Below are 22,230 nucleotides of genomic sequence, written 5' to 3'. Positions count from 1 at the left end.
AATGAATGAATGGTGCCTGGTCACGCACCAAAGGTATGATGCAGATGGGGTTGAACCTGGCATTCCAAGCGCTGACCCCTGGCAGCGCGCGTGCACGCCAGGCTTTGGAGAAGGTGAAGGATGCGCGTCAGGGCCCAGCTGGGCGGAGGGGGCAGGGCCTCTCTGAGCACAGAGGCAGGGCTCTGGCCTTGGGAGTTCAGGGGTCACATCCTGCTGCTAGGCCTTGAGCTTCCCAGTGCTCTGAGGGCTGGATCCCGGCCAGCTCCAAGGCTTAGTGGGAGGGCCTGATGCTGGTGGTTCCCAGCACAGGCTCTGGAGGGTTCGTGGATCTGAAGCCGGCCCCCCTGTGCCCTGGCTGTGTGATCTCCCCTCTCTGGCCCTCAGTTTTCCTCATCAGTGACAACAGCGCCCACTGGAGGATCAGGTGACTTATGGCCCAAGGCCAAGCCTGGTATACAGAAGGTGCCTGGCAGATGGTCATGCCAGCCTCACCCCACCACCACCTGGACCTGCTGTGACCCCAAGGGACTCACCATGCTGGGAGATCCGGGCATAGGGTGGTCCAAGTGGGGCTGGGGGGCCAGGAGGCCCTGGGGGGCCTGGAGGTCCCCTCTCTCCAGGGGTGCCCACAGCTCCAGCCTGGCCAGGGATCCCTGGGGGGCCCTGCGGACCTGCAATGGAACCAGGGGGTTTGGTGGGTGTGCAAGAGGCAGGGAGGCCCAGGGTGGCCCAGGGATGAGGCAGCCAGGGGCAGCAGGTACGAGATGGCTCCAGAGGCCACAGGCCAGACTCCCTCCCTGGCCGTCTATGAGGGGGATGAACACAGCCCTCCCCTGGGGCTTCAGGACAGTGGACACTTGGTACACAACAGGTGCCTAGCAGACGCTGATTTCCAGAATGTTCTCTCCTCTCTCTTCTAGGCTTTTGCACGAGCTGCTCCCTCTATCAGTCCTCCCTTGGCGCTGCCTGGTGTGCACTTCTGGTCATTCTGAGGCCTCACCTAAGGTGTAGCTCCCACTGGAAAGCCCTCCCCATCCCCCACTCCATCCAGGCTGGGTCTGGGCTTCCCTCCTTAGAGCTCCCTTAGCTGCACTGTCCCCCATAAGAACCCTGGTCACATGGGGTGGGCACTGCTATTTCTCCCCTGCCTACTAGGCCCACCCCCACTAGCCTTCATGGTCTGGGAGCTCCAGGAGGGCAGGGTCTGGTAAGGAAGGCCCCAGCCTGGGCTCACCTGAGCAGGGCTGGCCAGGGGAGCTGGAAGGGCCGGTGTTGTGGGCACTCACCTGGCAGGCCTCTCATCCCCATTGGGCCCCGGCTGCCAGGGTCTCCCTTGGGGCCAGAGGGCCCAGGAAGCCCCCGCGCACCAACTCGATCTGGGGGAGAAAGTTCATCAGCTCCGCAGCTCCGGCCTTGCGCTTGGCCTGCCCCCGGCCCTGCCCGCCCCGCTAGCACCTACCATCTCGGGGGAGCAGAGGGGCCCTCACGTTTTCTCTGGTTCCTGGTAGCCCTGGGGTGGAGAGGTAGGCAGGGGTCAGTGGTGTCTAGAGTTCCTACCCCTGCTCCATCAGCTGCTGGGCCTCCCAGGACTCCAGTGCTCAGGGGCCCCTGGAGACCATCCCCTCAGGCCCAAGGGAAAACTAGGAAGACTGAGGCCCACAAGGGGGTCAAGTTGGGAGTCAGCAGCAGGGAGGGGGCTGGATCCAACTCACTGCCACACGGGAGCGTGTTCCCCACTGACCCACTCACCTTGGAGGCCTCCATCCCCGGGGCTGCCCTGGGCAGCTGGGGAACCCCAGAGCGGGGCAGGGTCCTCAGGGGCAGCTGGGGTCGGGGGCACTGCCTGCTCAGTGACAGTCAGCACCGCCACCTATGGAGGAAGAGGACAATAGGGATGGGGTGGGTACCAGGGTCTCGCCAGGGTCAGGCCAGCTCGGGGCCCTGGTGTTGGGGGGCAGCAGGCCACGTGGCTGGCAGAACCCAGCCTGGAGTGGAGACCCGGACTCACAGGGGCCCCGAACTTCATCAGAAGTGACCATGGTTTTCAAAATGCACAATTCATCACATTCATCCACTTTGAGTTCTGAGACTGTCCTTGTGTTTGCTGGGCCGTGCGGTTTTCTCCTATGCTTACCTGCATGTTAATAAGTATATTTATATACATTTAGATGCATACATAATATTAAACTTCTCTTGGTCTGTTAAAGCACCACAGGCTGCACGGATTTTTACTAAATTTGAAGGGAAATTTGGGAGGGTCTGGCATGAAACAGAGGTGCCGAGGTGTGTACAAAACCACTTTTGGACCCAGTGGAGGGGAGAGCCTGAAGGGTCAGCGGTGTCCCCTGAGCCACTTACTGAGGATTAAGAGAGGCCAGAACGTCCGCAGACCAGGAAGTGGGGGGCCGTGTAGACGTGCCCAGAGAGAAGCTGACCCGGAACTGAGACCCAGCCCCCAGATCTGAGCTGAGCTGCCCCTCCTGCCGGCTTCCCCTGGGAGGGAGCTTGGGGAGCAGGGTGGGGTTCCTGGGGTGCTCACACCTCATAACGGGGGTTTTAACCCATGCTGTTTAGAAGCTTGGTTTTTCCACTTGATAGATCAGGGGCATCTTTTCGTGTTGGAAAATGCAGGCGTTGTTAATGGCTGTCCAGTATTCCACTGAGCCACACTTGCTCATTATACAACCACCCCTTCTGTTGTTTGGTTTTCAAATTTCCCTCTTAATTAACACTTGGATGAACATCTTTGCAACTAATCTTCCTAAGATAAATTCCCAGAGGAGGGAATGGATATGGAGATTAATGTAAATGCATCTATGTGTGTTTAGAAAATCTGGAAGAAAAGATGCTTAAATGTTGGCAATCGCTCTCTCTGGGGGCACAGGCGACAGAGGCCAATGGTTTTCTGGTAGGTTTTTCATGGTGCTGAGTTTTTCATGTTTCTAAATTTAGAATGTCTTACTTTTTAATGGTTAAAAACTTTTTATCTTGAGATAATTTGAGACACGCAATAGATGTTTTTGCTTTCTGGAACTGGGAAGATGGTATTATGGGTGGGTGGGATAAAGGATGAAGGTGACGGGGCAATGAGGGGACCCAGCCACGAACTCTGGGGGGGTGTCTAGGAGTCTCTGGGTGGGATGGGGATAGGAGAACCTCATGGATCTCCTGGAAGGAGAGCAGGCCAGGCTGCCTGACTGTGCGCAGGCTTCCTGGGGTGGGCGCTGGAAGGGAAGCTGAGAAAGCTGAATGGGAGGGTGGTGCCTGCCTGGCCCGGAAGCTGTTCACCCACCTTGGCTTCTAGAACCTTCAGCCTCTCCGTCAGCTCCGACACTTTGCTGCAGTTGAGACAACCTGCAGGGAGGAAGCAGGCTGGGCCAGGGCTCCCAGGTTCCCCTTGGAGCCCCTCAGCCCCTGGGGGCAGGATGGAGGGAGGGGACAGATACCTGATGACCCTAACCCATGAGATAGCCCATCACAGGGAAGGAGCTAAAGAGTCACAGCCTGTCCAAGGTGAGCCATGCCCTGTGGGTGTCCTTTGGCTCCAGAGCCTCCAAGGGGACTGTTTCTCTCAGAGCAGGACCAGGGATCTGACTCCTCATCCAAAACGACTGCATCCCACATGGGCGGGGCTGGCCTCGGCTTGAAGCTTTGGGGACCGACACATTACAGTCCAGACTGGGATGGCCTTAGGTGCCACGCTCTGACCCTTCTTCCAGAACCACTGTCCAGCTCCCTGGCCTCCTCACTGATACCCCAACGTTATTCATAACAGTGCCGGGCAGCCACCGAGCACGATACAAGCTCGCCTCTCCGGTCCTCACCATGATCCTGCGTGTTAGGACAAGTGTCACCCCGTTCACACCTGGGAAGGCTGAGCTCAGAGCAAGGGTGGAGTGAGTGTGTAACAGGCAAAAACCCTGGGTCGAGGCCCAGCGCTGCCCCTTCCTGGCTGCGGGGCCCCCGGCAGGGCACGTCCCCTCTCTGACCCTCAGCCTCCTCTTTAAAGTGGCAACAATGATGCCTTCCTGGGGTGAGGTTTACACAAGTTGATTATGGAAAGCTCCTGGCACAGTGCCCCGCATCCTACAGACACTCAGAAAAGTGTCGTTTCAATAAAAAAAGGAAAGTGGGGGCTTGGACCCATGTCTGCAAGACTCTGGGGGTCCTGGGTCTCAGGTGCCTGGGCCCAGGTCAGACTCCCCTTGGGGGCCTTTCCTCCACCTTCCAGTTTTCTTTCCAGCTTGCAGTGGACAAGCGCAGGGTGCTATCCCTGACCCTCCACTGCTGGGCCCAGCTGGTTTTTAGGACAGTCACCACCAGCCCCTCCAGCCTCCCCTAGCCCAGGGGGACCCCAAGCAGCTGCCCCAGGACCCACCTGACAGGGCTGTGGGCCGAAGTGCCATCCGCCACATGGTGTTGCCCGACCACCTGGGCTCCACGAAGCCAGAGGAGCCTACAACTGAGGGACAGTGAGGGTCAGAGCCCTGCTGGCTGTGACATTTTGTTCTGTCCCCCTCCCGCCCCCCACCTGCCACTGCAGTCACAGAGGGATCCCTACTCCCCTTAGTGCAAAGGGAGAGAGGCCCAGAGAGGTGGGGCAGTTTGCCTGGGTCACACAGCATGAACTGGGCTGAGCTGGGACAAGGCTATCAACCTGATGGGGCTGGGGAGGGGGGCTGGCAATGGGTGGGGGCCATGGGTGAGGCTGGGGGCTTCTCCAACAACCCCAGCAAGCTGCATGGGTTAACAGCTTAGAGTCAACAGATGCAAGGTCAGGTCCCAGCCCTGCTAATTGCTGACCTATGTGACTTGTCCTCCCTGGACCTGCTGATTTTCCCATCTGTAAAATGGGATCATAAGGTCTCTACACCTCCCGGGCTGGCGTGAGGCCTGAGGATGGACATGCATGCAAAGGGCTTAATGAGCACACACAGGGCCTGGTATGCAGTAGGTGCTCAATAAACACAGCAACGTCACCATCCACCCTCTCCCTGCCCCACTTGGTAAGAAGACACTGAAGTGGATCCAGCTCTGGTTTTAAATGAAAACCAGAGGGAGGCTGGCTGCCTGGGAGGGCACGGGGGGCCTGTTCCAGGAGGCCACCCCTGCAGCCACCCCTATGAGGAGCAGGCCATCCTGGCTGGTCTGGCTTTGGGGACCAGGTTCTCTCCATAGCTGGAGGGTTGGGCTGGCCAAGCCAGGGGCGGGGGGGGGTGGGGGTGCAGCTGGAGGGGCTCTGAAGCCACCAGTGGCAACTGCCCCACCGACCCCCCGCCCGGGCCTGCCTTTTAAGGCCGCAAAGTGTTGCCTGGGGGGAGACAAGACCCAAATAAGGCACGGGCCTGGCAGCTCAGAGCCAGGCTGTGGGTTGGTGCAGGGAGTGAGAGGCGCCGGGAATTCAAACCAGACGGGTCCCTCTGGCCAACCCCCAGCAGGGTGGCTGCCAGACCCTCTCCAGGTCCCACCACGGGGCCTTCGCTCAGGCTGGGCCCGCATCCCCAGCATGCCCTCCCTGGGGGCCTGCGACTTGCCCTCTCACAGGGGGTAAATCTCACCTGGGATAGAGGAAGGGGGTTGGCAGCCCAAGACTGGGGCAGGGGTTAGGGGCTCTGTGGGCAGAACAACAGCAGTGGGGGGGGTGATAATGCCACCATGAGCCACGCCCGGTGCTAAGCCCAGCTCGATCCTACAAGGTAGGTAATAATAATAACAGCCAATGCTTGTGCGGCACTTATGCTGGGCCCGGCACATTCTAAGCGCTTCTCATAAACAGTCTTAACTCACTGTCCTCACGAAGCCCTGTGAGTGGGTGCTAGTAACCCCTCTGCTTTACAGATGGGGAAACGGGCACAGAGTAGCTTGGTATTATCACTCCTCTGCCCCCCCACCCCGTGCTCAGATAAATGGATGAGTGAATATGAGTATTTCCCTTTGGGGGGAAACAAGGCAGAGAGGTAAAGAGACTGGTCACCCAGCTGAAGGCTGGAGCCTGGACTGGAACCCATTTAGTCTAACTCCAGGGCCCGTCCTCCTCTCTCCTGGGCCACCTGGCACTGCAAGTCCCCCAGGTTCCCCTTGGCAGAGGCAGGGAGGCCCGGCGCCCGTCAAGAATGCTGGTTCCTTAGAAGAACGACCTCGGTAAGCCCTCCGCATCTCCTTTGCTCCCAGGTGAAGATGTAAAAGGCCACTGGATGACTGCTTCCAGGAAGTCAACCAAAAGAAGAGGCCGTCCCTCCAACCCCATGGAAGTTTGGGTTTTCTCTGGGATGAAGTTGGGCAGAGCGTCCGCCCTGCCCATCCTCCGCACCACCCTGCTATCGTCTTCCATTTTTTCCATGGCACTTTCCACCCTCTAACATGTTATCTGCTTGCCAGTTCCCCGGTCTGATCTTCCGCCCTCCTTGGCTGGAACGTGAACTCCACCAGGCAGGGACCTTGTCCGTCTTGCGAGTGGCTGGGGAAAGTGCCCGGCGCGCAGTAGGGCCTCAGGGCTTCACTAAACCTCTTGTTGAGGAATGCATGAATCACTGGCTGAAAATGAATTTAAAGCAAGCAAACAAAATAAAAGGCAAAATAATGTGGACGGCAGACATGACTGTCTTGAAAATGAACATAAGGGTTCTAATGTCACGCCAGGGGGTCCCCAAGTTTTTAATCTGTGAACATATGGTTGGAAATTCTTTTTCAACCCACTTGCTTTGGGACATTTCACTGGGAGCCAGAGAGAACTAGAAAAACTAATGAAAGCACGGTCTGACCAGCAGTGCAGACATAACTGACTCAAAGAAATTGTGAGTTAAAATTAAAAAAAAAAAAAGAAAGTTTAAATAACAAAAACTGTCAAAAAGACCAGAAAATATTGGTTCTGGATTCAAGATTCACAAAAAATGGCCCCCCAAGCTCTCCCTAAATTCTAAGAAACAGACAGAAATACTTTAAGGGATGAACCAGGTTGTAAATGGCCCTATACCACACAAAATTCCAGTACGTAAAAAGTCTAGGGCTGGGGGAGGTCTCCTGTAGGATAAAAATGTCACATCCCTCCCACTGGTGTTGAGCCAGGGCCCCTGGAGCGGGCCCCAGTGGGCTGAGAGCCCCCCTCACCCCAGCCTGGTGGTCCACCCTGAAGGGCCCCTCCCCAGCCCCAACCTCACCCTCCAAGGAGCTCCCCGCTAGTCCCAGGACCACAAACCCTGGCTCCACCCTGGGACCCTGACTGTGGGCCACTTCCCACCATCTGGGAGGTCCCAGCCAGCCCGACACACACACACACACACACACACACACACACACACACACGAGCGCACTGCCTCCTCATCCCCACAGCCACTGCCCCCATGTCACCTCCTCCAGAAAGCCTTCCTGCACAGACCAGGGAACCCACCAAAGCCCCCCACCAACAAGCTCTCATCACTCCATCTTGGCCTCCACAAGGCCAGTGCCATCTGCAGTTTCTAGTCCTGTGCCCCCTAAGCAGCCGCCCTTCCCTCTGCCCAGTGTCTCATGTTCCTTCTCAACAGATCCTCATGAGAACACTGAGGCCCAGAGAGAAGAGGCTGCCCGTCCACACAGCAGGACCAGGGCAGGAGAAGAGGGGAGCAGAGCATGGTGTTTAAATCCCACCCTCAGCTGGGAACAGGGGTGTGAGACGTTGGCGGTGTCCCTGGGCTCCAGTCCTGACTTTCTCTCTGAGGGGCTTATTCCTTCATAGCCCTCCCCCCAGGTCTGCTGGGTCCAGTGACCACAGACCACATGAGCGCAGCCTCCCCTGCCCCTGCCCAGCTCCCTTCCCTGGAATTTACTTTGCAAATGTAAATATTTGCTACTGTTGGCCTGAGTCAGGGTTTGGGGTCAGGGCTGGGGCTGGGAGCTCCAAGAACTTTCCAGCAGCCCTCTGGGAAGCCCTGGTCTGTGTCTGTCCTGGTCCCTCTGCGGGTAAAATGAGGTTCCCACTCATTTCCCATGCACCCACTTAACGCCAGACCCGTTCCAGGAACCAGAGAGACAGGATTAATGATGAAAGGGTGGGGATCCTCGGAGCCAGGCGGGAGCGCCAAGAAGGTTACAGGCAGAGAGGACAGCCACTGCCCAGGCTCTGGGGTGGGAGAGAAGGCCATAGTGGGCCCCGGGCAAAACGGAGGGAGGGCAAAGCTGGGGCACCTCGCTGGGGCAGCTGGGAGGGCAGAGGGGGAGCCTCCCAGCTGGGGGTGGAGAATACACTGGTGGGAGTCGGAGGTGGGGGCCACTAAGCCTCCCAGACAGGAGTGGAGTAGACGGGTGGCAGATATGGGCAAATTCCAACAGCATTTAACCTGCAGGATTCTGAATCCGCAGAGTAAGGCACAGGCTTGGCACTGCACCTGGCATTTGGCTAGAGCACAAGAGCCATGTTTGGGAAGGGCCAAGCCCTGGACGGTGGAGAGGCCGAGGGGCCCAGGAAGTGCTGGGCTGGAATCTCCGTCTGCTTTTAAGCTTTTTTACTACGTGACCCTGGGCAAACTTCTTCCCTTGCTGTTCCCCACCACAGAAGACAAGGGCTGTGGGGGTCCACGGATGGGGAAGGGACAGGTGTGAGGGACAGATGGGGACAGTGAGGGGGTAAGTGGAGGCAGCCCGGCTCTGGGGGAGCCCATGGGGAGGGGAAGGTGAGGGAGTCCCCTCTCCTCTTATCTTTCTATCTGGGAGGAGCTGGGGCTGAGGCTGGCTTCCGTCAGTCCCAGCTGTCTGAACACGTGCCCCACGAAGTCCTTGGCCAGCGCTGCTGCAGAGGAAAGACCTCGGCTCTGGTCAGACTGAAGGGCTTTGAATCCAGCTGTAACCCAGAGCAAGGCACTCCTCTCTCCCAGCCTCAGTTTCCACAGTTGGACCTTCTGTACCATGACATGGTGGCACGATGCAGGTGAGTACAAATCATGGTGCCCAGCACAGAGGACAGTGGCAGCTTTCCTCCCCCTTTATGTCAGTGGCAGTCATAAAGTCTACATCATTATGACTGCAGGAGGGTCTGAGGCAGGGCGACATCGTAGACCTCAGGTCAGAGCCCTTGAGAGAATCCCAGCCATGATGTTTACTTGCTGTGTGACCTTGTGTGAGACCTATACCCTCTCTGAGCCTCACGTTCATCATCTGGACAATGGGGTTGTTGGGTGAGAGATCGGTCTGCGGGGAGCCCCTAGAGGCAGGGTGATCACTACAGCCCTACCCTCAGCAGAGCCCAACAGCCCAGGCCACTCAGGGGATCAGGACCAGCCCACATGATGCATTCTGGCCTTGGCCATTCCTTGCCCATTGTTTCTGGTGGTAGCAGGCAGCCAGGTGAGAGCCTGGGCCAGTCTCCTCCCTGCCATCCAGCCCCAAGGCCTGGAGGCACTGGCAGATGGACGCTTGGTCAGGCTGGTCCCAGTCCCGGCTCTCACATACTGAGTGACCCCAGGCCAACCCCCTCACCTCTCTGAGCCTCAGTTTCTCCATTTGTAAAAAGGGACCCATTCTAGTCCCTTCCTCACGGTTGTCAAGAACATCAGAGAAACCATCCTCACTCATTATCACGGAGTGAACACTCCCACTGTACAGATGGGAAAACCAGAACTAAAAGTCATGAAGTCTGCTCGCCTCACAAACATCCAGTCCAGAGAGTAGAGGCCTGTTTGCTGAGCAGCTGACTGAGAAATGGGGTCTCAGAGCTGGGAGGCAGGGCAGACTCCCCAGCACAGGGGGCCAAAGGGGAAAGGAAGACATTTATTCAGTAGCTATGTTGGAGGCAGGTCTCTGGTCCTCATAATAAGGTGTGAGGCAGGCACTTCTCCATCTGAGGTGACTTTCAGATAGAGACGGGGTTCAGAGAGGTGAAGTGACTTGCCCCAGGTCACACAGCAGAGCACAGCTGATCCAAGGTTGGATTCTGGAATGATAGGTGTTTCCTTTCCCTCTTCAGCTCACTCTGGGCCCTGTTGCCCCTAGTGACGGAGCTCTTTGAACTCAGGTCATGTCACAACACCAGACAGACTGCGAGGGCAGGCACCAGCAGGGAAAACAGCTGGGGGAGCCCAGCCTGAAGCTGGCTGTCATAGGAAGGGCAGGGCCCGGCGTGGGTCAGCAATGTCCTCATGCTTCCCCGTCCCCATTCCCAGGGCCCCAGCAAAGCAGTTTTCTAGAATATCCAGGCCTTGGCATCCCTTTACTCGGCTCCAACCTCATGGGTGTGGAGAGGCCCTTCCTTTCCTGTCCCACTGGGCATCACGCCACGTGCTGCCCTCCATGGGCTGCGGCACCACCTGCTTCATTTCACCCTTGCAACATCCCTGGGAGGCCGACTGTATGATCCTGCCCATTTCACAGGTGAGCACGCTGAGGCCCAGGGCAGGAGAGCCCCAGGTGTTGCAAGAGCACAAGGCAGCCTGGTGCCCTTTAGAGAAGGTGCCCCTCCCTCTGAGAGGTCACGAGACAAGTGCCGCCTGAACTGCAGCCTCCCCGCCCCCCGGCCCGATACCCCTGCACAGCTACTCGCACGGTGCACGGGGAGTACCCGGCCCAAGGCCACACAGCTGGTGTGCGGCAGAGCTGTCCCCAGGCTGGAACCCCAAGGCCCTGCCGAGGGAGACGTCAGGGCTGGCCCGGCCCCAGTCCTCGTCTCGCACCCCCACCTCACCCCCGCGGCACAGCCACAGCCCTTGGCTTGGTCGTGGATGCACAGCCTACAGCGGCTGCACTCAAGGGCATGGGCGCTGCCGCCACCTGCTCCACGACGGCCCCATAGACCTGGGAAGGTTTGCCCTTGGGAGGGGAGCCAGGGACAGAGTGGCCTATGTATGGGCAGGTGCTCTGCACCCAGGGGGCCCCCGTACCCTGGGGACTCGCCCCCTCCTTACCACCAGCTCCTCTGTGGCCTCCTTGGCAACAGTCCCTCCTGGCTGGCTCCCCTCCTGCCCCTGGGGCCCTTCTGCCTGCCCCTCTTCCTCCCAGCATGCAGGGGAGGGCGCTGTTCCTGGCCCCCTCCCTTCCCTCCCTGTCTGCCCCTCCCAGCCTCCCACATCTGCCTTGGTGAGAGTCTCAGCCAGTCTCCTTCCCTGCCATCCAGCCCCAAGGCCTGGAGGCACTGACACATGGACGCTTGGTCAGGGTGGTCCCAGTCCCAGCTCTCACATACTGCGTGACCGCAGGTCAACCCCCTCACCTCTCTGAGCCTCAGTTTCTCCATCCGTAAAAAGGGCTGCCTCTCTGTACCGGACCCCTGCTGGACCTCGAGCAGCTCCCCGCTCCCTCTGGCCGCCCTGCTCCTCCCCCGCTGTGCTGGGGGCTCTCCCACCCCATATGGAAACCACCAGGCTCCCTCCCTGCCCCACTCCATGGGGAGTCTGCCCCCACCCCGTGTGACTTCACCTTTCTGGGCCTGCGTTGCCCCATCTGTGAACTGGGGCTGCTGTGGGGTCCCAGGGAGGTGAAGTGTGTAAATCTCTCAAGAAACACCTATGAATGGCGCTATAAGCCTCACCTTCCCTTGATTCGGAGGCTGTGTTTCACACATCGGTGTTTCTGGAATCAGAATGCATCTTTTGACCGATAGTCACATTAATGTGCTACTTGGGGGCCCCGAATGCCTCTTTCTATTGAGGGGCCTACGGGCCTGGTTCTCAGGCTGGCTCTAGGCCAGTCCATCCTCTTTCTGGTCATTCTTCGGAGCACACTGGGTTCAGCCAGGCAGTGAGGGTGGATGCAGCCTGGACCCCTCAGCAGAGGTAGGCGCCCTCGAGGAGACGGCACTGCCAGTAGCTGTGTGGCCAGGGGAGGGGCGGGCTGCCTCCTCTGCGCCCCTGCTGGGTGCTTGGCCCCAAACCACCAAGCTGCACGCAGAGGAGGTGGGGGGAGAGAGGGGGGCCTCTGCCTGGGACACACTCCGCACACAGGGTGCCCAGCTGAGTCCTCCCATCCCTGAGGGCCTGGGGGAAGCCAGGCAGACCTGGGTTTGAATCCTGTCACTTAGGAGCTGTGTGCCCATCACACGCCCTTGTGTGCCCATCACACAGCCTTGTTCTCCTCACCTGCAGACTGGGTGTAGCCATCCCGACCTTGCGGACCCACTGCACTAAGTGGTGCTTTGCTTCCCTGCACCATTACCACCTCCCATGGAAATGTCCCCAAGTTTGGAGGAAAGGCTTGGGATGTGTGACCTAAGACGTGAGCTACCCAGCATGTATGAAATTCCTCCAGGGGTCCTGACAGTGTCCCAAGAGGCAGGTGGTCAACACCCGTGGGAGAGCAGACACCCACTGTGGCCCAGCTGCGTCTGGCCAGCAGCTCTGTGCAGCAGCCCTGGTAAGTGTGGTGCTGCGCCCTTGAGCACCTACCGACTCAGCTACGGTTTACAGCTCCCTCCCACACACCTGAGGGGAGGCACCTGGGCTGCGCCTGGGGCAGTCCTACCTTCCTCGCAGCTCGACCCCGAGCGCCCAGGGCAGCACCTCCACTCGCGGGCTGTCACTGTCTTGTACATCACCTTGTATGCGGGTCTCACCACGGTTCTGTAGCTGAAAGAGCGCCCAGGTGGCCCGGTTCAGATGGGCCTTCCGCCACCCCTCCCACCATCCATGGGGACAAGCCCAGAGCCTCCAGGGTCCTCTGCCACCTCCAGGTCCCTCTGGAGCCTCTTTCCTCATGCATTCTGGGCCTCAGCCCTTCCATTCCCTCCCCAGCCCCCAGCCGGGCGGATCTAGAAACCAACTGGACAGGAAGCCCCTGCGAGCTGGGCTAGACTGTCCCCAGCGGTGAACGCTCACTGAGCGAAGGCGTGCAGGTGAATGGTGGAATCCCTCCCCCAGGAAGGCCCAAGAGCCAAGGGGAGGCGCTGGGAATGGACAATGGTCCCTTTGTCCGCCCACCCTTGGGGTCCCAGGCATCTCCTGCACAGGGTCCCAGCCTCAGCCCCAGCTCTTCCACCAGGCCGTGCCCACCGTGGGAACGCCAGCAGCTCCTACTCCACACGGTCTCACTCACCTGTTCCCAGGGCAGCTCATGGGCCAGGGGCAATTCTGCAGCACGCGCTGCAGGTAGGTGCCATTCTGCACGTGGCACGAGATGGTGCGGGTCACCACGTATGAGCACCAGTTCCTGAAACAGACCAGCAGAGAGGAAGCTCAGGTGCCACGCGCAGCCCATGTTCTCTCTGGGAGCCCCGAGTCTCCAGGCAGGGAGACCCCTAAGCTCTCCAAGTTCTTTGGGCCCTGGTGGGAGTCTCTGAGCTGAAGTGGCTGAGCAGTGAATTCCAGAACCCTGGAGGGGACAGCTGTGCTGGGTGCTCTCAGAGGTCTTGGGGAATGAGCTGCAGGGGCCCAGACGGGAGCAGGGCATCTTGACTGGGGCTCTTCTTCCTCAGCATCTCCTTTCCAACCCTGACCCCTCCAGGCCACCACTGCCTCCCACCTCCCACCTGGACAAGGGCAGTGAGTGAGTGTCTTTCCCCTCACTCTCTCCCCAGAGGGAGGGTCAGACAATGGAAACCTGGCGGTGGTGTCCCTTGCCTAGCCCTACCCTCAGCCCTCCAAGTCTCCTGCTCCCACTCCTGCTGTGGATCCCTCACCTCCAGGCCTTTGCTCATGCTGGACCTGATGCCTGCAGCACCCTTCCCTCATTTCTCTTCCTGACACCTCCTACCTTCAAAGCCCCGCTGTGCTGTCACCTCTTCCCTTCTCCTCTTCCACCTCCACCCCCATCTGAGTAGAAGCGATGGTTCCCTGCCTGGGATCCTAAGCTCTCTGTATCCCTGTCATGCTGAATTAAGCTGGTGATTCACATCTGCCCTCTCCCTCCCTGAGGCATGTGAGAAAGAAGCTCTGTCTCACTTATCCTCAGGTCCCCTCTGTGTGACAGCTGGGATGCACAATCAATATCCCAAGCATGGAGGACTGACTTCTTCAAATGCCAACAAATAATCACCTTGCACTGCACATACTGAGCACCTACTGTACGCTAAAGGTATTTACATCATCTTCCCACAGAGAACCAGGAAACGCCCCCCCCCATTTAACAGAGGGGTAAACTGAGGCTCAGGGAGGGGAAGACAATTGTTCATGTTAAAGAGCTGGTGCATGGCGGATCTGGATTTGAACCCAGGAATGTGGATGGCTCAGCCTGGCCCCCACCTCCATCCCAGAGGCCCCGTCAGCTCCCGTCTCCTCCCCACCTCCTGAGCCACGGTCTGTGGCTCTGTGAAGGCCTCAGCCTGGGAACCTGCTGACCCTGGGCTCCAGGCCACAAAGGAAAGTCTGGTGGGGTGGGGGCTCAAGCTGAGAAGGGTCACCTGAAACGGTCACTCCTTTCCCAGCACCAGCAAAAGAACGCAGGCCCGTGACCCCATGCAGAGCTGAGGGCCGGTGAGCACCTGGAATGTTCCAGCCATCACGGAGGTGCCTGCCACCTCGGAAACCCAGCCCTGCAGCTGCGGCCCCACCCCCACCCAGCCCACCTGAAGGAGAAAGTCTTTGGCGGGGACCAGTTGACAAACTCACTATGGGACTCTGCAGAAGTCCCTTCACCATTCTGTGTCACGCTGAAATCAGTCCAGGAGGAGGAAACACCCTGGCCGACTGCACGGAGGTAGGAAAGCCAGAGAAGGGTGGCTCTGATCAGCCCAGTGATGGGGCAGGAGCTCAAAAGAGCCCTCGGCCAGGGAACCCACAGCAGAGGTGCCAGGCGCTTGTTACAGCACTGTCAGGAATGGCGCAAAACTGGAACAGCCTAAGTGGGACCCCTAGACACAGAGAACCAGGTGCTGTGACAGAGTCCGAGGTCTCCATGTGCCTGCTTAAGGGGGAAAAAGTATGTGTGGACCAAGAGAATGACATTTCTATTAATACATGAAAAGCAGAGAAAGCCAAAAGACTGTAAATGTATGTACATATAAAGCTATGTGTGTATTTTTTTAAAAATTTTATTTGGCCACGCTATACGGCTTTTGGGACCTTAGTTCCCCAACCAGGGATTGAACTCCGGCCCTTGGCAGTGAAAGCACGGAGTCCTAACCGCTGGACGCCAGGGAATTCCCTATGTGTGTATTAAGTGAGGAAAAATCACATGCCTAGATGAGTTCCATCCACTCAGTCCCCTGTGCTCACAGCAGCCTCCGTTTACCATGCCAGGAGCTGTGCCCAGGGCCTTCCACACACCTAATTATAAGTGCCACTTTACAGATGGGAAGACTGAGGCTCTGGGGTCTGGGATGTACCCCGGGCACCCACGATGAGTGACACAGTCACGGTTGGAACTCAGCTTCTTCTAACCCCAGGGCTTGTGCTCTTAACCACAGGCTGGAAATGTTTCTCCTAATGAGCAAGTGGGGATTTTATAAGTTTAAAAAGATTCATTTCAAAAAGGCCCCCCAGTGCTCGCTTCGGCAGCACATATACTAAAATTGGAACGATACAGAGAAGATTAACATGGCCCCTGCGCAAGGATGACACGCAAATTCGTGAAGCATTCCATATTTAAAAAACAAAAAAATGGTTCTGAAGAACCTAGGGGCAGGACAGGAATAAAGACGCAGACGTAGAGAATGGACTTGAGGACACGGGGAGTGGGAAAGGTAAGCTGGGACGAAGTGAGAGAGTGGCATGGCCATATATACACTACCAAATGTAAAATAGATGGCTAGTGGGAAGCAGCCGCATAGCACAGGGAGATCAGCTCCGTGCTTTGTGACCACCTAGAGGGGTGGGATAGGGAGGGTGGGAGGGAGACACGCAAGATGGAGGAGATATGGGGATATATGTATATATATAGCTGATTCACTTTGTTATAAAGCAGAAACTAACACACCACTGTAAAGCAATTATACTCCAATAAAGATGTTAAAAAAAAAAAGGTCCCCCACCCGTGAGAGCCTCTGGGTCCCCAGAGCTGTGGTTTAAAACCCACTGGGATCTTGTTTGGGGGGACATAAGCCCCTTTGGAGACTGATGTGAGTTGTCGCTCCTCCCCCCAAAAATGCATAAAACGTGGGGTACAAGTTCAGGGGGACTCAGGGGCTCCCTGAGCCTGTGTGATGTCCCCCAGGCTAGCCCAGGGGCTCTGTGAGTGGAGGAAGGAGGGAGGGAGGGAGCAACCTGGGCAGAGGATGGCCAGAGCATGGGACACAGGAGGAGGGCCCTGGCACCGACTGAAGACTCCATGCCAGTGTACAGACTCACACACATGCATACACATCAATATGCACACACACATGCAGACATGAAAGTACACAGACACGCTCACATATACAACTTCCAGACACACGTGTCCATGTGCACACACAGATCTACATAAGTGTGTGCATGCACACACACACTACAGCACGCAATCAGACCAAGGTCAATCTAGCAGGACACATAACCACAGAAATGACTGTCCAACTTGCACTCGGGCCAAAACCTGCAGATACAGAGCCGTGCACCCTCACACACAAGTGTGCACACACACCCCATGCCCAGCCCCTGGACTGGACTGGGGGAGGCGGGCCTGTGACTGCCCACAATTGCCCTAGCAATTCTTTTGACCACGGAGGAGCCAGAGAAAACAGTTTTTTTCTTCTTTCTTACTTAAAATCTCCCCCATGTGAGTTGCTGCCTGGTTCCCTGCTTATTTCCCACCAGCTGGAGTTTGCTTGAATCCCCTGCTTAGGAGACACGGAGCTGATGGCCGGCTAGCAGACATTTTAGACAGGAGGGGACACTCTGGCCAGGTGGGGTTCAAGGTCAGCCCCTCGTGCCCTCCACCTGGGGGGTCACCAATAATTACGCGCTGCCCCTCCCTGGCCTTGAAGACCCAGCCCCACTGCTGCCAGGATAAGCCCGAGCTCCTCCGCAGGATCATAGCCTGGCTCCACCACCCACCCACTTTCCAGGGGCGCTGCTGGCCTGAAGTCCACAGCCCACCACGCTGCCCGTCGCCCTGACCGCTGGGTCCTGCACACTTGTGCTGCTGCTCTCCCTCCTTCCTGCCCTCCCTCCCATGCGCATCTTCTCCCCACCTCAGATCTTTGCATAGGAGATTTCCTCTGCCTGGAAAGCCCTCTCCCTGCTCCAGCAAACTCCTATTCATCCTCTGGGTCTCAGTCCTGAGGCTCTGGGCACAGTTGGGCACCTGCACGGGCCCCCCTCAGCCACTCACAGCAGCCCTGAGCTTTTTCTTCCCCCGATGGTGCTGGGGGAGGGCGCTGGCGCTGGGGGAGGGCGCTGGCGGGGACCAAGCCAGTATGGGGCTCAGCCCGGGGGCGCTCAGGGAGGTTTGCTGAATGACTGAGAACAGACAGTGGCCCTGGGCAGAGGAGCCGGGACCCAGGTTCCCAGAGATGGGCGCAGTCCTTGGAGGCCCCGCCCCCATCCTGCTGCCCTTGGGAGCTTCTTTTCTGGGACGTGGTTGGTGATAAGCCGCCCACGAACCCGATGACGCTGGGTTACCTCCTGTGGGATGGGACAATGGCAGGGGCTGGGAGGAGGCAGCACTTCTCTCCTGGGCCTGCCACTTCTGCCCACTCAGCACCTCCTGGGCCTCCAGAGGCTGCCGGGAGGAGAGAAAACAGGCCAGACCAGCTCGGCCTGGCACTGGCCGCCCCCACGAGGGGGCCCCCCCCCATCTGCCCTCCACCCCCTGCCACGAGGAGCTCAGGGGACTTTGTCTCCACGGGGCCCAGGGCTGTGATCCGGAACAGTGATAGGGGCTAATTGCAGGAGGCAGCCAAGCGGGCTGGGGGCCAAGGGCCGCTATGAAAAGGAGAGGAAAGAAAGAAGACCCACAGGGTGGGGGTGGGGTGAACAGAGCCAGAACCCCACACCAGAGGCGAACCCCACACACTGGCTCTGCTGCTTCCTAAGTTGGTGACCTTGGACAAGGCCCTGACCCGCTCGGGGCCTCACTTTGTCCATCTGCAAATGGGGACAGCAGACACTCCTCCTGCAAGGGAGGTTTCACGTAAAGCCCTTAGCGCAGCGCTGACGGCTTTTGGGAGTTCTTGTTCCTGGACCGTGACATAGGGCCCACACCAGGCGGCTGTGGTCCAGGGGCTTCCCTGAGGGACACCAGCACTGTACCTTCCGCACAAGGTCCTCCCCTTGACTTTGGGATAGGGATTGTCAGGCTCTGCATTCTACCAAGTGGAAACTGAGGCCCCAAGAGAAGTCATCTACCCAGGTCACCCCTGTGGGTATAGCGCTGGGATCTGAGCTCCCAACGGAGGGGGTGGGGAAGAAAATTCTCCACTCTCCTTGATTCTTAGATTTGCCCAAAGGAAGCCAGTACTGCAGGGAAAGAAGCCTGGACCAGGACACCGGTGACGGCTTCAACTCTAGAGCCACAGCGTTGAGACACTGAGATGGGTCATTAAAGGCTGGAAGGGCCCTCAGAGGGGCAGGAAGCACCCCCAGCAGGGACTGGGGGGGCAGACAGGGGCAAGGGCGAGACAAGGCAGCTCTGCACAGCCCTGGACACCCTGGTTCCAGGGGTCTCAAAGTCTTGCCACATTCTTGGGCCTGGGGGCGGCCCCTTGGATGCCTTCCCGGGCCTCCCCCTCCCCAGGCACAAAGCCTCTTTTCTCCCTCTGGTCTCTTGGCTGCCAAGGGGTGCCTGGGGCACCGGGATAGGGGTGGAGGGAGGGCTGATGGGGAGCAACATCCCCATGCCGTCTCCAATGATGCTGGGACGGGGCCACAAGGGGAGGTCCTCGCAGCCAAGAACCAGACTCCTCTGGCTACGGGTCCCTCCCCTCACTTAATGTTGGTCATAGCAGGAACCACTGTACATCAGGCCCTGCACTGGTTCCTCCTGTGGGGGACTGTCCTCAGAACAGGCCTGTGTGCAGGGGATGAGGGGAGGAAAGAGGGGAACTGAGACCTGGGGCCCTGAAGAGACCTGCCTGAGGTCACACATTGAGTGGGTGACAGAGCCAGGAATAAAACGCTGCTCTACCTGAGGCCAGAGCCCCTAATTCCTAACCATGACCTGCAAACCTTTCTCAGCTCCCCAAGCTGACAAAAGCTCGCCCTCCTCCAGGAGAGCTGCTGGAGTGAAAAGTACACTGGATCTGGAAACTGACTGACTTAGATTGAGGTGTCTTTTCCTCTCTAAGCCTTGGTTTTCTTTTTTTTTTTTTTTGGCCTTGGTTTTCTTATCTGTAAAATGGGAGCAACAGCATTGCCTACAGAGCTTTTGTGATGCTCAGGTCACTGTGAGCCTTCTATGACCAGATGGGGTGACAGTCCCCAGTAACCACCAGATACCTGCCCACAGACACCATCCTGCTCCCACATAGCAAGTCCTGGGGGGCCAAGGAGCCCAGGCTGGGAGGCAGTAGACTGGCTAAAGGGCAGTCCAAGCCTTATGCCTTCTCAACCATTATCCTGAGCTTGACACTGGGGACCCTGGGGGTTCACATCCTTGCCCTAGGCAGGTCATGTCCCCTCTCTGAGCCTCACCTTCCTCCTCTATGAAATGAGGACCATAAAAATGTGTGCCTCCCATGGCAGTTAGGAAGATTCTGGAGGGTATAGGTACAGGTGAAATGCCAGCCCAGGTCAGCATGCATGGTGGTGGCTGTGACATCTGCCAGCCGTCAGCCTCTGTCTCAAAACAACTGCTCCTCTGGCCTCTGATGCCACGGCCACCTCTGCCCTCCAGCCCTGCCCATGTCACCTGCTCTTGCTAGCCCAGCGGGGGCACGCTGGCCCCTGACCACTGGGAAAAGGGAATTTCTGAAAAGAATTAAAGAATTGAGCCCGTAGGGGGTGGGGGCCGGGCAGGCCTTTGAATGGGATGAAAAGGCCTGGAGAGGCCTGGCTACTCCGTATTGTCTGCCTCAGACAACAGCGGAGGCTGGCCCTCGAAACAGGACCCCGGCAGGGGCAGGGGCAGGGGCTACAGCCAGGACAGGGGCCTGGGTAGGTCCAAACAGAGTCACCAAGGCCAGAAAGACACAGATTTGAATCCCAGTTCTTCTATTAATGGTCAATGAGCCTAGAAGATTATGTTAATTCTCTGGGGCCTCAGTTTGCTCATCTGCTAAATGGGGACAAGTGTTCCCTACCTCATTCAATCCTTGAACACTGCACATAAAGGGCCCCCTCACTGGTATTGGGAGATGCTCCATAAACACCACCAGATAGAATGCTCCCTGCTCCTGAGAGAGCAGCAGGAAGACAGAGCACTTGCTCCCAGCGCAGTCCAAAATGCCAGCTCCCTGGGAGCCGACACTGACCCTCGGTCTGTGAAACTCCACCCCAGTCTTCTTCCTTTGAGAGAAATAAATAGCTGGGATACTAAAAAAAAGCCAGGAGCAGAGTAAAGCGGGGAGGGTCCCCCAAGTGGCAGCTAGAGGATGTCCTGGGCTTCTCCTATGTGCAGGAAGGGGGCCCTAGGGAAAGGGTGGGGGAAGTCTTGGTGGTTTCCTCCCTCGGGGGAAACCACCCCCTGGGGCTCTGGAGGTGAAGTGGTGGGAGGTGGAGAACGCTGTCGGGGGACTGCCGGCTCTGTATACGTGAAGTAGGTGACCCCCGCAGGGCCTGGAGCTTCTGCCAGATAGCGAGGAGGCCCAGGGTTCCTGCCCCAACCCGGGCTGGCAATGAGGTGGGGAACCGGGTCCCTTTCCCAATCCCGGGCTTGCACGGAGTTTGTGGGGGGGCGGTTCCTGGAGTCCCTGTCCCCAACCCCGGGCTGGCAGGGCACAGAGGTGGTGCGGGGGGCTACGGGCAGCCCTTACCTGCGTGCAGAGAACGGGGCTCCCCCAACGCTCCACGCGGCGCTGCCTCCCGGGAGCAGGAGCCCGAAGCAAAGCAGCGCCCAGGCTCGCGGGCCGCCCATGTTGCGCCCGGCGCCCTCCGCGCGCGGACCCTCGCCGTCGCCTCCAGCCTGGCGTCCCCGCCCGCGCAGCCAGCCGCCCAGGACGTGCGGATCCCGGTTCCCAGCGCAGCGGCGGGAGGGCGGGCGGGAGGCGGGCGCGGGGCGGGGGCGCGCGTTCCCGGCCTCGCCCGGCCCCTCCGCGCGGCCCCCCGCCCTTTGCGCCGCCGCTGCCAACCCGGAAGAAGCCCCGGGGGTCGGGCGCCCCCGCCAGGAAGGCCACCAGGTGCCCACCTGAGCCTGGCGCCCTGCGCCGCGTGGCCCTTTTGGGGGCGCAGTGCCAGTTTCGAGGTGCCCTCCCACGTGTTGCCAAGTGGGGAGCTGAAGCCGGGCCATGGTCTCAGACGCAGCCAGGACCCAAACCCAACAAGCCTGGGCTAATGATGCGGGGGCCTCATCCCCTCTCGACATTTTTGAGGGTTCCAGTTCCCGAGCCACGAGGGACGGTTCATCCATGCAACAAAGGCTTCCTGAGCAGTGAACGCCACTGTGTGCAGGGCACCTCACCTCCGCTTCACATCCTCTCTCGGTTTAATCTTCAAACCACTCTGGGTGAGGTGGGCACAATTATCCCCATTTTGCAGAGAGAAAAAAGGAGGCCCAGGCACTCGTAGTCCCCCTGGGAGAAGACCTGGGCTGACCCCATAAAGTCAGTGTCCACTTGTATCACCATTTTACAGATGGAGAAACTGAGGCAGAGAGGAGATGTCATCTGCCTAAAGCACCCCATCAGTGGTTGGAAGAGCTCGGATTCAAATCCAGGTCTCCTGACTTCAGAGGGGGTGTCAGCTCTTTAGCACAATTAAGGAAGAGTGCAGACATCAGTTGCTCTGGGCCCATCAGTGACAAGGAAAGGACTGGCTTACAGTGGAGTTACTTCATCTGGGGTACATGGAGTTACTTCATCTGGGGTACATGTGAATTCCACCAAAGAGTATGAAAGTATGGTATGTGTGTGTGATACATATGTGTGCAGGTGTGATGGGGGCATGTGAAATGTGTGATGCCTGTATGCATGTGTGTGGTGTATGTGTCTGTGACAGGAGAGTATGTTTATGTTCTCATCAGAGGGCATCCAGACCCTCCCCAAACTCCAGGACAGTCTCTGACCTCCCCCCCACCCCCTTCTGCCAGAACTGATGGGCAGCAGGCAGTCCCAGGCTGGTGAAGCCCCTACCACCCCGGCAGTGCACCGGTGACCTGTCCTACGGGATCCTGCTGTGGCTTGTCCAGATCTAGGATCTCTGCTAGAAACACTCCAGCAAGAAGGGCATGCTGGCCCTGACCTCTGATTCCTGGGACTACCTCTCCTAGACTCACCAGAGCAGCACAGGGCCCTGGGCTGAGTCAGAGGGGGGAGGGTGTGCCAGTGGA

At 58.4% G+C, this 22,230-nt stretch overlaps 1 protein-coding gene, 1 long non-coding RNA gene and 1 other non-coding gene across 7 annotated transcripts in view; 2 read left to right on the top strand and 1 right to left on the bottom strand.

Moving 5' to 3' along the window:
* Positions 1-20,940, bottom strand: part of EMID1 (EMI domain containing 1) — a 52,540-nt gene extending 31,600 nt beyond the window's left edge. For all 5 annotated transcript variants that reach the window (XR_012325247.1, XR_012325248.1, XM_033837133.2 and 2 more), the window contains exons 1-9: positions 20,720-20,940; positions 12,994-13,107; positions 12,424-12,527; positions 4,379-4,462; positions 3,293-3,354; positions 1,750-1,870; positions 1,460-1,510; positions 1,287-1,376; positions 534-671 (exon numbers count right to left, since the gene is read on the bottom strand). Coding sequence is in view for 3 of the 5 variants with exons in the window: in XM_033837133.2 (XP_033693024.1) it covers positions 534-671; positions 1,287-1,376; positions 1,460-1,510; positions 1,750-1,870; positions 3,293-3,354; positions 4,379-4,462; positions 12,424-12,527; positions 12,994-13,107; positions 20,720-20,820 (865 nt within the window). In the remaining 2 variants the exon portion in view is untranslated. The remainder of the gene's footprint in view (positions 1-533; positions 672-1,286; positions 1,377-1,459; positions 1,511-1,749; positions 1,871-3,292; positions 3,355-4,378; positions 4,463-12,423; positions 12,528-12,993; positions 13,108-20,719) is intronic.
* Positions 12,092-15,696, top strand: LOC141276158 (uncharacterized). Its single transcript, XR_012325250.1, has 3 exons — positions 12,092-12,315; positions 13,849-13,971; positions 14,321-15,696. It is a non-coding gene; the product is annotated as an uncharacterized lncRNA (long non-coding RNA).
* On the top strand, positions 15,377-15,483 carry LOC117307750 (U6 spliceosomal RNA). The gene has a single exon (XR_004521629.1). It is a non-coding gene; the product is annotated as a U6 spliceosomal RNA (small nuclear RNA).
* Positions 20,941-22,230: the final 1,290 nt, after the last annotated feature.

This window comes from Tursiops truncatus, chromosome 13 (genome assembly GCF_011762595.2).
Source record: "Tursiops truncatus isolate mTurTru1 chromosome 13, mTurTru1.mat.Y, whole genome shotgun sequence".
Lineage (NCBI taxonomy): Eukaryota > Metazoa > Chordata > Mammalia > Artiodactyla > Delphinidae > Tursiops > Tursiops truncatus.
This window is presented reverse-complemented; position numbering and strand designations above follow the sequence as displayed.